The sequence below is a fragment of the Drosophila grimshawi genome, unplaced genomic scaffold, assembly GCF_018153295.1.
Source record: "Drosophila grimshawi isolate 15287-2541.00 unplaced genomic scaffold, ASM1815329v1 contig_848, whole genome shotgun sequence".
NCBI lineage: Eukaryota > Metazoa > Arthropoda > Insecta > Diptera > Drosophilidae > Drosophila > Drosophila grimshawi.
Window position 1 is genome coordinate 2382641 of NW_025063692.1, and position 16609 is coordinate 2399249.

General features: G+C 38.8%; 1 protein-coding gene across 1 annotated transcript; it reads right to left on the minus strand.

Annotated features, from left to right (window-relative positions):
- Positions 1-1055: 1055 nt before the first annotated feature.
- Positions 1056-5164, minus strand: LOC6569307 (putative cyclin-dependent serine/threonine-protein kinase DDB_G0272797/DDB_G0274007). Its single transcript, XM_001995623.2, has 3 exons — positions 5030-5164; positions 3311-3598; positions 1056-1151 (listed from the first exon to the last, which is right to left on the minus strand). The coding sequence occupies exons 1-3, from the start codon at positions 5162-5164 to the stop codon at positions 1056-1058; spliced, it is 519 nt and encodes a 172-aa protein (XP_001995659.2).
- Positions 5165-16609: the final 11445 nt, after the last annotated feature.

Here is a 16609-nt window from a genome sequence, read left to right on the forward strand (position 1 = left end):
ACTCTTAGCCAGTTGTAAATAATTCGAAATGCTCCAGCAACATTTTTCGTCGACGTCAACTTTCCAATGGCATCTGTGCGGCATGAAGCATTTCAAATATAGGACGCACACACACACACACACACAGTTTATAAAAGTGGCAATTACAAAATTTATAAATTGCATATGCTCGTTGCTTCCACAGTAAATTGAAAACTGACCACTTTGAAAACCTGACCTAAATTAAACGTGCTACACACACCAACACACACACACCAACACACACACACACTCAATATACATTTTTTTTTTACAAAATGAAAAAGAGAAAATCGCGCGCGTCCTGCTAAAGTGGAAAATTTGATTGGAAGCCACTTTCTCAGTCTCCGATCGACAGCGTCGTCAACTTCATTGTTCCAACATTTGATTGATTGACCGTCGTTGATTGATACTCAAACTTTTTTGTATCAATGTGTATGTGTGTGTGTGTGTGTGTGTGTGTGTGTGTCATTATGTTTGTGTGCCGAGTCATCAATGCGGTCCGCTTGAAAAACCGACAAGCGCACAGTGGAATTTGAAGCTTTTTGTACACACATAATTTAATATTTTATACAAAAGGTTTAACAAATTAATTGATTTTATTTGATCACATTACACATTTTAACTCTGCTTAAAGAATTATTAAAACAAATTCAATTTTATATGCAATAACTGAGTTTATTCTTCTACATTTTATTTCTACCTTTGGAATTAATTACAAGTTTTGAAAACACACAAATAAAATAATAATTGAATTTATTCTCTTACATTTAAGCCGTCTTTATAAATTCAATTATAATGTGTTGAGTACAGATATAATCACATTTTGTATATCATATTTTCCGTATAATATATTTATTTTATTTATTTTTGCATTTATATATATATTTTTTAACTTTTTCAAATGACGAAATTTAATTAAATGCATTTTATATTAACTTGCTTCATTTGCTGTCTCTCTCTAACTCTCTGTCTGTCTCTCTCTCTCTCTCTCCTTCTCTCTGTCATTAAAGTTAAATATGATTTACTACTTGATCTCAGCCCTCTGTGCACTTCAAAGTATCAGCGAACATTGTGGCAAAAGCAACATGATGTCGTAATTGTTGTTCTTGTTGTTCTTGTTGCTGTTGTTGCTGTTGTTGATGTTGTTGATGTTGAACGTGGTGGTAAAAAGTATGTCATTTATAAGCGACTTCTTGTGGTTTGATTGCTGTCGCGTGAGCAGACACACACACACTCCACACACACACACAGGCAAAGAGTGAGAAATATAGGAAGCTATTGGGATAACGATTTTGAAGGCGAATTGATGTCACTTTGCCGTCATTCACTTGGGTCGTATGCTACGCTCCCCAGCAGATAAAGCTGCACCTGTACCACAAACACACACACACACACACACACACCTGAATTGCAGGACTTTGTGTGTGTGGGTTGGCTTCTTCATTTTTTTTGCTGTCCAGTCTTTCGACAAACGGAAGTTACACTCAAGCGAAAACTAATTTCATTTCATCAGAATTTGACTGGAACTTTTCCCATTTACTTTACGCTGCTACGTGCTATCGTTTAGTATGACTCTACCCCCCCCCCCCCCTCCCTTTCCCCTTCCCCTTTGCACCTTGTATCTGGCTGGCAGCAACAACATAAGTTTATTGGTTTGACTTGTGATGCGTATCCGTCGCCCCAACGCACAAAAAGGTTAACTGAATAAATGCGTTTGTCTCACTGTCTATTTATCTGTCTGTCTGTCTGTCCGTCTGTCAGTTTGGGGCAGGGTCTGGTGGCCTTGGGACGTGGCTCGAGGTTTTCTGGTCTGCTGCTCACTGTCTATATAGACATCACGCCTGCAGCACAACTTATGAGCAAGCATTATTTGCCGTTGCAGCAGCAGCAGCAGTCGCAAAGAGCGCCGAAAAGTGCGCTGCGAAAATTGTTGGTTGCCACTTTGTCAAGGACACCTTTCGTACACTCAACCAAATGACAGCCACTCATGCCAATTGCCACAAATTATCTACCAAATTAAACAAATCAATATTAATCAATATCAATGTTTTCATCAAATTTATGATTTTTACAAAGTTTTCTATACTTTGCTCAATGTTGTTCTTTCATCATCATCTCGATCGAGTGCTGCACTATATATATATATATATATTTATATATATTTATTTGGCTTGATTTTGTTCGGATTTTCGTGAACTTTTTTATTATATTTTTTTGATTTTGTGTGTGTTGTTTTTTCTTTGAGTGCAGCACTTAACTGGTAGTCGAGTGAACTTAGCTCATCGCTTGTTGTCGTGGTTGTCATCCTTGTTCTTGTTCTTGCTCTTATTGTTGTAGTCACATAACGACTTTTGGTTCATTTATTGCTCAAGTGATTGGCGATAATTCGCCGCGGGACCCGACGACCTGGTCTGACCTGGGCTGAGCTGCGCTGAGCTGAGCTGAACAGCTTAACCTGGTCGCTGGCGTGCCAATTTGGCATGCCCAGAACCTGGTTAGCCTGGTTAGCACCCAAATAACTCGCCCGCATTTCCCTTAAGCGTTTTGTGATTGCTTCCCACTTTTGGGGTCGCTAATGAATACCGAGAAAACAGCGAAAGAGAGAGAGAGAGAGGGAGAGAGAGAGAGAGAGAGAGAGATTAACAACAAAGGCAGACGATTGCAGCGCAGAGCAGCACTATACACCTCCAATTCAGCTAATTAACCGCTGATTGTTGCCCTTTACATTGTTTTAAAATGCTTTCTTCAAGTCGAATTGCATTCATTCAGCACTTGTTAACACTCCTGCTTCAATCACATTGATATTCATCGGTTAAGTCTTAAGTGAATCAACAATTCAACAACACATTCAGGCAGCACTAGAATCAGCAGCATTTTTAATCAACCACTTTGTACATGGTATAAATTGATGGCTTATTCATAGTATATATTACATAGAGTATATATATATATGTATATATAGAGTATAATTATATATATATCGCGTTCTTATCACTTTTCTATCTGCACAAGTCGTTTACAAGTCTTTAAAGGGTCTGATCAATATATCATTAATTCATCATGATTGGTCAAATGCGTTAACTTATGTATATATGTGATTGACACACACACACACACACACATATATATATATATATATATATGCTGGTTTCATATTCAATTTTCAGTTTTATGCATGATTTATGCAACATTGTCCGACAAAAGCACTCGGCACCAACTTCCCCCATTAACCGCCCCACTAAACTTTTACACGAAAGCGAAACGCAGACGTATCCAATGCCAAAGCCACTTGCTGCGCCTGCTGCTGTTGCTGCTGTTGTTGCTGCTGCTGCTGCTGTTGCTGTTGCTGCTGCTGTTGCTGCTGCTGCGCCTGCTGCTGCTGCTGCTGCTGCTGTTGCTGTTGCTGATGTTGTTGCTGTTGCTGCTGCTGCGCCTGCTGCTGCTGCTGCGCCTGCTGCTGCTGCTGCTGCTGCTGCGCCTGCTGCAGCTGTTGCTGCTGTTGCTGCTGCTGTTGCTGTTGCTGCTGCTGCGCCTGCTGCTGCTGTTGCTGTTGCTTCTGCTGCTGCTGCTGCTGTTGCTACCATTGCCCATTCCAATCGCGCTCTGATTCAGTGTCACGCTCGCAGGCGTGTGCTGTTTAGCATTCTATTTATGTCGGAGCATCGCCTGGCGAGCACCGACCGACCAAAAAAAAACAAAAACAAAATTCTCTTTCTCCTTTCGTTATCGGAGTGTGCCCCGCCCAATTCCCATCCAACGCACACACATGCAGCACACACACACACAGATTCACATATTTTGTCTGTTGTTGGTTGCTTATCAGTGCACACACTTTATACACCGGCCACAAAAGATGGCGTTTGCGGTATTGGCAACAGCAGCACTTGGCATTCATGTGAACGCCAAACACACACACACAATTATATATATATATATATATACATTATATATATATATTTATATATAGGCACGCATACAACTGCATTGCCAAATCTAACACATAAACTCTGTTTGACTTGCATACACTCGAGAAAAAAGGAGCCGAAGTAAACAAAGCACAGTGCGAATAAATAAATTCCGAATTTTATAAACAAAAAACAAACAATTTTGAAGAAAATGTGAGCAGCTGTGTTCGATGCGTTTTTTAATGTTTCTTAATACATTTTTCACTACAACATTGAAACTTGTTTAAGAACCGATACTTTTCTCATTTTTTTTGATCATAACTCGAAAGTTTTATTATTTTTGTGGATACGTTTACACTGATTTCTTGAACAATACTTTAATTTAAATTAAATCACTAAATATAATAAATTTGTTGTATATAAAAGTATCATGAGTTCGTTGAGGAAATTGGACTTATCAGCCTTAAAGTGTCAGGCTCAACGAATTCAAGCTAACTCCACTGATTGGCAAAAGCAAGAAACAAAAATCATATTTCAGACTCGAGTTTTGCTACTTTTTCTTAATCGTTGAACTATTAATTATTCCTTGCATGACCCGTGTCGAGTACTCTGTAATCATTACAATAGACTCTTTCCTGTAATTAATTCAGAGTCCTTCATTTCTATAGCTAAGAACTCAATTTGAAATGTCCTGTCGCATTCTCTTGTTGTGCATACTAATCATTTTTTGTTGGTCTAATTGGGTTCTCCCCAATTCATGCAGCACATGTTGACCAATCTTATAAATATTTGTTTTTTTATTTTAAATTTAATTCAATTTATTACTTTTTCTATTTTTTGTGTCAATTGACTGAAATAAATAAATAAATTGCTTATAATTTAAGGACCTGACTCTGACTCAATTTGTGCTCAGTGTAGCTCGGCTTGGACACTGGCCATTGGCCAATTCCTGTATTCACGTGAGTTATGTACCTACACTGAAAGCATTTACCTGCCCCTCTCTGTCTCTCTCCCTCTCTCTCTGTCTCTATGACTTCCTCGATACGGTATCCAAGTGAAATTGTAATCTGTGATTTGTACTTTGTGCTGTGCATCTGCTTAACCAGCTCCAGCTCCAGCTCCAAGTCAAAGTCGTAGCCCAAACCCAAACCTAGTCCATGTCCAACCCAATGCAATCTTATCGCTTTAGTTTGTTTTTTTTTTTTCTTTTGCTGGTTAAAGATCTCCGACTTCTGCATGCTGTCAGTCTAATCGGATTTAGTATGATGGAATTGGACAGCAGTATGAAGTAAAGTCAAAACAGGATAAAAGAATTTACCGGGCTGTGACCACATCAATGCCAGAGCAAATATTTAGCACATAATTCAGTCAACATATTAATTCGCAATACATTTTCAATAATAGCTGAGGCAACAATATGTCCATCAAATTAGGGCAGGCACTTCAAAAAACCACACCAGTTTCCAACTTCTGTTCAGTCTACATAAACAAATACTTTATTTGGTAATATTTGAAGACAAGTTTAAAACAGCATTGGCATAAAAATGTAGTGTAGTCTTTGGCCTAGTTGCATTTTTGATACAACTCTCGACAACACCACCACTCAAGTGCACAACACAGATAGCTTTGTGCGGAATCCTTTTTTTATTCTAAACATTTCGATAGCAAATTCAATTCAATACATGCAACACATCGAATGCATTCAAATCATCAGCTCTATTTGAGGGTTTCTTTGTGCACCTTCTCCACACTCGATGCGCGTTGGCGCTTTCATAAATCAGCTGTACACGTTTCACGTCGCCTCCAATCGGACATCAGAGAATGGACATTGGACGCTGGACAGTCGACAGCCAGTCACGGTCCACTCGGCCTTCAGTGGGTTGTTTGTTTGTTTGTTTGTTTGTTTGCGTGCAGTGTTCAACCCAAATTCGACTGCATTTTTCCTATTTACCCTAATACACTTATGCCCTGCTCAAAATCTCCACAAACCCCTAAAAAAAAAGAAGAGTCTTATACATATATAAAAAAGTAAAAGAAGCGAAAAATAAACCCAACTGCCACAAAGTAGAAAATAAAAATCTATTCTTTTTTGTAGCATGCGCGCTTGAATGCATTGGCTTGCAGATTTCTACAAGGAGTTGTTCTCGTTGTTGTTGTTGTTGTTGTTGCTTGAGCTGTTTGCCATTGCTTGCCACCTGGCACCTGGCACCTGCCACACCCACCCACACACACACACACTCGGAGCAGCTGCTTGAAATCGTTACTGTCTCCAACACACCCTTGACTGGAGAGAGTATTATAATTTTATTACGACACGTGCAACACATTCAGACACTCATTTATGAGCTTTTGATCTACACAGACACATATATACACATATACATATATATATATATGCATATATTCGTAACCAGAATGCCAACCAACATTATATAGCTTATATCTATCTGTCCGCCTAATTGTTATATATGCGAACTCAGTTTTCACAGCATGCAGTAGTCAAACCATCTGCAGGGAATATCTTTTTATCATAAAGATATTTTTATTTTAGAACTTGAACTCTGAGTTCTGACAAGGCTGGTCCTCATCAAGGACATATATATACACTAAATGCCTATTAGGAATGTTCTTTTAGTAGAGAATATCGGAAAAGTCTAGGTACCAATAAGTAACCAGAAAAACATCCAGCTTATTTTTGAAAAAGTCGATGGCTTATCGAGTATATGTCACTTTTATCAGTGTCATGCAGATTAATCTTAAAGTTTGTCAGAAATAAGCCAAAGAGATTTTCGCAAGTCATTTTCGGCTTTGAATAGTTTGTTTTTAGCTTGTGTTTTTTGCATTGATTAACTGACAAAAAACGTTATGCGGTTGCACTTGGGTTGATAGTCACTTGAGTGGACGTGTGGCATTTGCCAAACTGAGACACACACACACACACACACACACAAGCACACACCGTCATTCACACACACCCATGAATCTAATTAGGTTGTTTGTTTGCCTCAGCATTCCCGCATTCATGTAAACATGTTGCATGCTTTGGGGCGCAGCTGGCAAATGAGAATGTCAGAAGGCCAGCAAATACCTGCTGTGTTTTCGTGGAATTTGTGAAGCGCCTTTGTGGCTTTGGCATCCCATTAAAGACCTGCCTTGCCACTACTCGACTGATTTAGCTTCTCAATTTGATTCTCAACACATATTACAATTGGGATGCCTGCACTGCCAACCTACTAGATCTATTGTTAGCTGCTCCATCTTCTACTACTATAAATACCTAAACTGGTTAGTCTACAATGTCCTGTCAGTAGATCGATGAGTAGCCTAAGCCACAAAAGCCGGTTCTGGCCCTGTTCGTTCAATTTGATTCTGGAATATACCAAAATTTGGCAAGAATTCTTTAGTCTGAATGGGAAACCATTTTTGTTTTTTATTTTTTGTTTTTTAACCGGATAAACTGCTGTTCATTTCGTGGAACGAGCGAGGGGCACACACATTGCTGGGCTGGGCGGCAGCTGATGACCGTTGCGATTGAAAATCGCTTGTTTTGATTGACTTTAGACACCCGAAAGTCAAATATGCAAATTGAATTAGTTTTTGTGCGACTCATCCCGACACACACACACACACACACACACACAGACACACACACACACACACACACACACACAGACACATATGTGTTGGAAATTGGCCATTGACCGCTAACAAAGTTGTCACCTTTTTTTCTGTGCATGGCGTTTGCGGCCTTTGCATCAATTTGAATGCCATAAATCACGACAATGCCAGGACCCGGCCATAGCCAGGGCGAGGCTCCAGTTTAGGACCCCGGAGACGGACCCCGGACGCCGCCATGGCCTAATGTCGAAGATGCGTTTCCGCCGCCAAACCGGAAATGAGTTGTGAAATGAGACGCCAAGAAACAAAGAACGACAGCAAACAAACTGAAAAAAATGTAGCAAAACTAAACAAAATGAACAAAGCAAAAAAAAACAACAGAACCAAAAGAGAGTCGCCGCCACAAATGATTAATTGCTCGGCATTTGTGCGGCTCGTTAGACGGCGAACGAGGCGGCCAACATAAACAAAACAAAGCGAATCGAACAGACAATAAAGTCCAGAAAGGTTAAGCAACATTTAAATACCCTTCTCTCAACTGGCACTGCAAGCAAATTCAAATAGCTCACATATTAATGTAGCAATTGTTAGTCAAACTGCTCCAAGCCAAAGCAGATTGCATTTTCCCAGTTTTCCAATCGAAGAATTTTCCTCCGATTGTTACAAGTAATGATGCCTAAAGGTACTACCCCTCGGCGTGTCACGAGGCAAGATACATTCAGAATACGTTTTATGTTTGAAGGGTGTTAACTGAGGAGCGACTTGTTGTTGTTGTTGTTGTTGTTCTTGTTTGCCGCCGACACACATCAGACGGCGACTGTTGCTGTTGGCCTTGCGGGCGGGGCTTTTTGGGGGCCAACAATGGGTTAATGCAACAAAACAATTTTTCAACATGCTTTCAACTTGGCCTAATTGAATTGCCAAAAACTAAAGCTGTCAGAAATGCGTTGGCCCAAAACAGACGCAGACGAGCCGCAGAATACACACACACACACACAAGCACACACACACACACCCATACACACACACACTCACAGACAAGATTAATGAGCGTAAATCATTTCAAACATTTTTCAAATAATTTATGAAAATTTCTGCTCTCCCAGCGGACTGCTCGGAGAAGGTCGTCAGCATTTTTAGGACTCATTTATTGTTCTTGTTTTCAGCATTGTTTAATAACGCTTTATTTCATTTTGTTTTATGATTTTCGCTTTTGCCCTTTTCACTTACACTTTTTGCATTTCTTTTTGATTTGCGTGCACCGAAATCATTAAACTGAGCATATAGATCTGTAATTAGGAACACCCTTCACCCAATAATAATAATAATAATAATAATAATAATAATAATAGATACATGCAAGCAATCTAAGAAACATTTACTTGTCTTTTTGCAATCATTGCTGAGTATTTCTGCTTGAAAGCATAGTTTAGCTGATCTTACTTCAACTTTGTCAATAGGATATCTGATATTCGCACACTCATTGAACGCAGTGAATTATTTGAAGACTTAAAGCATTCGAATAACTCTATTCATAAAAATAGAAGGTACAAAATTATTCACATGTTTATGATTATTATTCATATTTCTGTTGTATCTTAATTTATCGAACACAAAATAATTTACTTGAATGAATTTAATTATTAATTTATTTCAATATAGTACTCGTTTTTGAATCGTTGAGCTTGCAGCAGAGATATGAACGACAATTTATATCACAAACAGTGCACTGCCTGTCTTTAAGTAGTTGCCGCAGCTCAATGAATATGCTAGCGAGGTTTAATCAGTTAATCAATGCCAGTGTCACAGTTTAAGTACTGCAACTACAACCACAACCAGAAGCAACAACAACAATGAATGGATAGTTAAGCCGACTCGTTGAATCGACTGTTGTCGTACAGTGCTGAACTGACTGTAGCACTGTATAGTTTATATACCGAGTTCAGTTTGGGGTTTTATGGGGGGACTACGCACACATGCATCTGAAGCTGTTTGTGCTGCAAGTGAAAGCCAACTCAGAGTTGCACATACATAAATCAAGTTGCAACAGGAAATCGTGATGCCAAATTTTGGACTCATGTGTACCAAAATTACAGAAATGCAAAGCTTTAATGCACAAGCAATTTGTATCAGTAAATACCCAAAACTACTTCTATATATATATATATATATAGTTTTAGTTGTAACTGTGTTTCAATATGTTATATCTCTTGGTTGCATCTGCGCTTTGTTTCTCATGTATCTGTATTCAATTATATTCGTATTTCCACATCTAAATTTACTAAAATACCTGTCTGCATCTGTACTTAAAATTCGAGTAAATTTGTGTGTGCAATTAATGAAATAGGAGTGGCAAACAGCAAGTGTTGCATGTGTTTTACTGTCAAATCTTCAAAGTTGCCCCCAACCACTGCGATGAATTCAAAATGCTATCAATCGAAGCATTACTACTCACATAAAGTAATAGTTAATAGTTCTATTATATTTGGTTACATTAAGTACAACATTTCATCTGACAGCTGACCAGGAGCATGTCAAACTACAACAAGGAAACCGAATAGTTTTTCACGCTTTAACTTGAAAGCAGAATCGGTCAGTAAGTGCTGAATTTAAGAGGCATTTACATTTATTTTGTGTTCGCCAACCGACTGTGGGCTGCCGGATTCGTAGTCAAATTTTAATACCCGTTTGCAAGCGCATTTTTTTGCATTATGCCTGTTATCCTTGTTGTTGGTCTGTGCCAGAGTCAGTCTATGCAATACTTTTTTTTGTCTTTTTTTGCCGCCTGTTTTTGTGGCCAAGTGCAAAAAAATTAATGCACACAGAAGATAGTGAGCCAGTGAAGGGAGCTTGGAGGGTGGGTGGGAGGATGGACCACAGATCCTAGGTTTATTTATAAATGCGCATATGCTTTGACGACGACCAGCAGCAACAATATTTGAGAGAAGCATTTGAAAAAAATAATATGTATCTGTACATGTGTCTGTGTATATTTGTTTATTTACACATACATACATACATATACATATATATATATATTACAGAAAATATTCCATAATTCAGTCTGATGTATTTTGTATGCATTTCAATGAAATTTACATAAAATAATATCAGAGAGAAAGAGAGAGAGAAAGTGAAGAAAAACGAAAATTGTTGAATGGGTTGTGGGATTGTTGTTGTTCGTCCTCGCTGGTGATTCATCAACAGCACAAGCAAAGGCAAACTGGCTAACTGGCAAACTGGCAAACTGGCTAACTGGATGCAACCAGTTTTCCCAGTTAGCCAAATCTATTTGTGTCGAAGCCCGTTGTTCTCAGTTGGGCATCCATGCAAAGTGCTAAAAATTGATGCTTCCGAAAGTTTACATATGCCACACAATCGAATCTCTCTTTCCGCATTTAGTTACCCGCTACTATCTGTCAACATTTGTTGCACATTTTTGGCGATTGTGTTGCACAAAAACATTGACAACCAAATGCAAATGCGACTCATCTCAAATGTGTCTATTCGCTCTATTTTTGTTGCTGTGGTGCAACTACTCACAAAACCATTTATTTTTGGTTTTGATTACACTTTTTTAATGCATTTACCATTCATTTGTGGCAACAATTCAGAGAGATGGCCACAATTTCTATGCATTCAAATGAATATATTTTTTGTGTATGCAGCTGGTAAATATATATAAAATATATAAAAACTTGAACATACATTTTATTTGGTTCCAAAATCGTGTCGCACAATAATCAGACTGCAATACGGATACGGCAGATTATGCGGTTTTGAGTAATAAACACAATTACAACTCAGAGCTTATTGTTTCAATAGTTTCAAGCCACAATCTAATCAACTCCAATCCAACTTTAAGCATTATCTGTGCTGAGTGCGAGGCATTAAATGCTCCAAATATTCGCGGTAAAATAATGCTTAAATGAAAGGGGTGAAAAAATAGCACAGATTAAATATTATTTATTTATTCACACATTCCACTGGGTGGACAAACAGAAATTGCACAAAAACTAATCACAGAACAACTACAAAAAAACAACAACAACGAAAATTAACTTTTTGGTTTCTGTTTTTTTGGCGTATGTCACCAAATGCAAAAAAAAAAAACAAAAATGAAACTTGAGCGGCAAATTGCAAAACAAAAATGGGCAAATGCGATGCTTAGCACATTGTCAAAACAGCTGGGTGGGCATATGTGTGTGCGAGTGTGTGTGTGTGTGTGTGTGTGTGTGCTCTTGGTATTTGCATAAAATTTAAATTTCATTTCTTCGATTTGGGCCAAGTCAACGAGGCAACGAGCCAACGAGCCGAGGGTCGCTTTAAGGCAACGATTTGTATGCACGAACGTGCAAGCCCCGAATCCCATTTACGTCTCAATGATTTTGCAAATCACACACACACACGCACACACGCACACACACACGCACACACACACACACACACACATAGACGCACACACACATAGACGCACACACACCGAGGGAGAGCCACGTTGCGGATGAGCAATTTGAAGCGCATTTGCAAATGTGGCACGACACGTACTTAAGCAGCAACATTTGCGACAGAGTCGCACATAAACCAAAAGAGAGAGAGACAGAGACAGAGAGAGAGAGAGAGAGAGAGTGAGAAGGCAGCATAACGGCTAATTACACGAAAATTTCAATGATTTCGGTGCGCCCTTCTCGGCGATTCTCACAAGCATTCGTTTTGTCAACGCACAACAGCAGTTGGCCTCGTTGCTTTACGACTGGCAAAAAACACAGAAGTAGCCGTAGAATACCACTTGCAGACCTTAAAGCCAAGCCGAAACAAGTCTAGGCCAGGGTGTTACCCTGCAAGTAGTCCTTTACCACCAGTTGTGACTAGTTCGACTGGCATATATCCTGTACGCATCTTTGACTTGATGCAAGTCAAGAGTGAAAATATTAAAAGACCTGAATACCTTTTGGAATATGAGACAGCCAGTAAGCAATAAAAGTTACAAGTTCAAACTGCTATACCCTAAAAATACTTCTTTTATCTTAATACTAATAATAAGATGTCAGCGAATTTATTTATTTATTTCCTAGGGTCACAAGACATAGAAAAATAAATGTATTAGTGAATATCGAAATTAACTTAGAATGGTGCATGTTTTAGTAACCCTTTCGGGCACATATGACTGCTGCAGGGTATAATAATGTGAGAAAATCTTTTTGGCTTGACCTCTGCCAGGCAGTGTAAGGCTACGTGTGTGTGGGTGTGTGTGTGCGGGTGTGTGTAGGCGTATCTCACGCACAATCAACATGGGCTCGCACTCACTCGAACACTCATACTAGTAGATCCCAAGACGACACGAGTCCCTTGACAAACCTCGTCCCCCCACTCGCCCTCCTCTTTCAAATGCTGTCACTCCATCTGTGCTGTTGCTGTTGCTATGGGTATTGGTATTGGTATTGGCATTGGCATTGGTATTGCTATTGTTATTGTTGTTGTTGTTGTTGTTGCTTTTGTTGTTATCGTTGTTGATTCTTAAAGTTTATCCGATTGTTTAATGAGCTCTGAACGAAATAGAAATCAATGATGCGAATTTTATGTGCCTTTGGCAGACCGAACCGAGTGGACAAACTGGACAAACGGACAGCAACAGCAACAGCAACAGTGAAAGAAAGAGGCACACGGAGAGTGAAAGAGATATAGGAAGAGAGAGAGAGAGAGAGAGAGAGAGAGAGAGAGAGAGGGAGAGAGGGAGAAACACGTCACGTCAATATTGTTATGCTTTGTGCTAAGATTGTTTGGACTGTGGACCACGCTGAAACACGCATTTGTCGACAAAATAATAAACAGTTTGCAAACACAGAACAGCAAACCATGTGAACAAAAGGCAAAAATAAAGAATACAACAAAAAAAAAAAAAGAACCAACAACAAATGGAAAAGGAACATTCAGCTGCTATACGAATCCGAAATTCCCCATTGGACTCGGACACCAAAATTCACACTCGAACCATGTGCTGGGAGCGGGGAGCGCTGGGGGGGGTTGGAGAGTTATCCATATATATATATTTTGGCAACTCGATTGCTCAATGAGTTGCGAGCGCAGGAAAATGTTGACATATACGCTGAAAGAGAGTTTTGTGTGCGAAAGTGCGAAAGGACTCACAAAAAATACATAATATCGCATACCAGTTATGAATGCTTCGCGTCTGATTCAGTCGCGATAAAAACTAAAAACTTTTTCACACAAGAAAAAACCATAAAAGAAAAAAGGAACAAGTACAAATACACTGAACGAAAAAAGAAAAGGCAATAAACCAACACCAGCTGTTCATTTTATTATTTCAGACAATGTCCATTTTTCATGTTATTTTCATTTTAAAATGTGAATAAAACAAGAAAAACAACAACAACAACACAAAAAAAGACAAGTGTGCAAAGCTGGCATTCATCATAGACTTTCTGGAGCCCCATGAAAAATAGTGAAAGATTACCAAATGGTAAGCGTATTTCAATAGAATGATAAGTGTGCAATATTTCTGTGTAAGAATCCCACAAAACTGCAAAACAGAGTATTCAATTTGAAAGCGACTACCAATAAATAACTAAACTGGAAGTTAACTTTTACTATCCGCTTTTGATTGCGTTCATCTCTTTATTCTCGGTCTAACACTGAGATATATCAAATATCGCATCATTACGATCTGAAGTACAAAAATAAGCACACAAATAATGAAAATAGTAAATTATTTGTAGTTTGCTGAATTGAAACTTTAGCTGTGCTTTTCCCATTACATTATCTACTAGGACAGCTGATTAAAAATAATTGAAAGGATCAGATGTATATTGATATAGAGAGGGAGAGAGAGAGAGAAAGCGAAGATAGACAGTAGAGCAAAACTAGTGAGAAGGAGTTGAGTAAAACGATATATATCATAAGCAAGAGAAGGAGAGAACTGGGTCAACCGGGACTGGCCTGTCAATGCTATAATCGCCATTTGACCTGTCTCTAATCAAGCAGAAATGAATTATTTAAGATATGCTACACATTACTACCCCTCTCTCACTCCTCTCTCTCACTCTCTCTCTCTGCCCCTTTGTTGATTCCAATTGGCTTTCAAAAGTGGCACAATTGCCAGCATATGTTGTGGTAAGGGCTGTTTTTTGTCCAGCTTGTCATTTAAATTTCACATATATATTTTAAAGGAATTTTCCGAGTTTGATTTTATTTTATTTGTTTGCTTTGTTGCTTCTGTTATTATTTTTATTTATATATAAATATATTTTTCTTTTGACCCATATATATGTAACTACAAGCAACAGGGGACAACAGGCCAGAACCAGGCGAGGGCAGTTGGACTGAGATATCAAAAAACAGGTCAACTGGAAAAAGCGTTCAGGGTCAATTGATTCTAATTACTTGGCCAAGAATTGTTTTTAGGCATCGGGAATCGGGAATCGGGAATGGGGCAGCGGAATGCTTTTCCATTGTAGGCGTTGAAGCGTTTCATGCATTCAATTGGAAATACATGTTAAAAGTGGCAGCCGAACAGCAACAAGGCTGGGTATGTGGCAAGGGGGGGCGCAGACATTATCGAGGGTGTCCACCTTTTGGGGCGAGCATCGCCGGCTGGACCTGTAACAGTGTCATAAAATATGAAAATTAACGAGACGCCTAGCGACAGGAACAGGAAGAGGAACTCGAATTGGAACTGGAACAGCAACAACCACCAGCAAACAGGCAGCAGCAACTCCACTGAGCTGCCCTTTCAGCCGCCTTTCGTGTGCTGAATGTTTTCTATTTATACTTTTTTTTTATGCTTTTAAGAATGTAATCATGTGTATTCTGCTGTAATAATTGAAATTCCATTAGGTCACATCTCATATTTTGGGCTGATTTGCATAAATTTAAATCTTGCCCCAAATTTCCTACTTTTCGATGGATGCGAATTTAACAGAGACAAGGCGACAATATGAAATGTCGAGTAAACTGCGAACAAATTTAATCGGTGAGTTGAGACCGATTTGAAACAGATTAAAGACTAACAGTCAGCTACTAAACTGAGTAGTTCAAGTAAATCCAAAAACTGCTGCTACAATCGATTACAAAATGTGTTAAGAAAGCTGCAAATAAATGTATAAAGTTTCCATTTCCAGTTGCATACTGAAACAGTGCCAATTACTTCTGCACATGAAGTTGTTCAGATTGTTAACTTAATTTTCTATGGCTATCAAGTTGCAGCAACCCAATTTTGCATCATTCTTTTCTGCTGTGTTTTTCTTTCTTTCTGTATTATTTTTTTTGTATATTTTTGGTGATTTTTGTATCGATGCTATAGTTTCAGTTACAGATACTCACATGTTGTTCGCACCAGTCTCAGCACCACCACAAATGAGAAAATGCAAATTGCATTTTCGCGCTTGAAGCAGCCTTGCTGCTTGCTCTTTGCTGCTTGCTGTTGCTGTTGCATTTTTGTTTATTTTTCTTATTTGCACAATTTATATTACTGCACATTATGCGGCGGCAGCGACAACTTCTGTTGATGCTGCTGATGGTGCTGCTGATGGTGCTGCTGGTGCTGCTCTCTGCCCTTTGCTTGCTGTGCAGCTGCAACATTAAGTTGTTGCCACCACACACACACACACACACATACACTTATAGAAATAAGGTCAAATGTCTGTATTTTTCAATATCACTGGCGCCGACTCGTGGCTGCCAACACAAACACACACACACACACACAAAGGCAGCCACAAATTTATGTGAACCTGGGAGAAAGAGTTTGCCCAGAGTGTTTGCACACCATGAACTTAATGTTAAAGCCTCAAGGATCGTAAATGTATATATTTATATTTATATTCATATATAATGCAACAAATCTATGTTCAAACACACACACACACACACACGCACATTTATTTAAGTACAATTGAGTAAATATAAATATGGATATGCATTTCTTTTATTTATTTTTTGGCAAGCATTTTGTAGAATGTAGAAAAGTTGCCAATTATGTTTCTTAATTTGCGATTCAGCTGGAGATAACATCAGCTGCACCCAAGTTTATTATTACAGCCTTAATT

Excerpts from the sequence above, each read along its gene's own strand:
- LOC6569307 (XM_001995623.2), bottom strand. The coding sequence starts at position 5,164 with ATGCAGAAGTCGGAGATCTTTAACCAGCAAAAGAAAAAAAAAAAACAA. Across the intron at positions 3,599-5,029 it reads TGGAGCTGGAGCTGGAGCTG|CAACAGCAGCAGCAGCAGCA; the intron begins GTTAAGCAGATG and ends GGGCAATGGTAG. Across the intron at positions 1,152-3,310 it reads AACAGCAGCAGGCGCAGCAA|CAACAACAGCAACAAGAACA; the intron begins GTGGCTTTGGCA and ends CATCAACAACAG.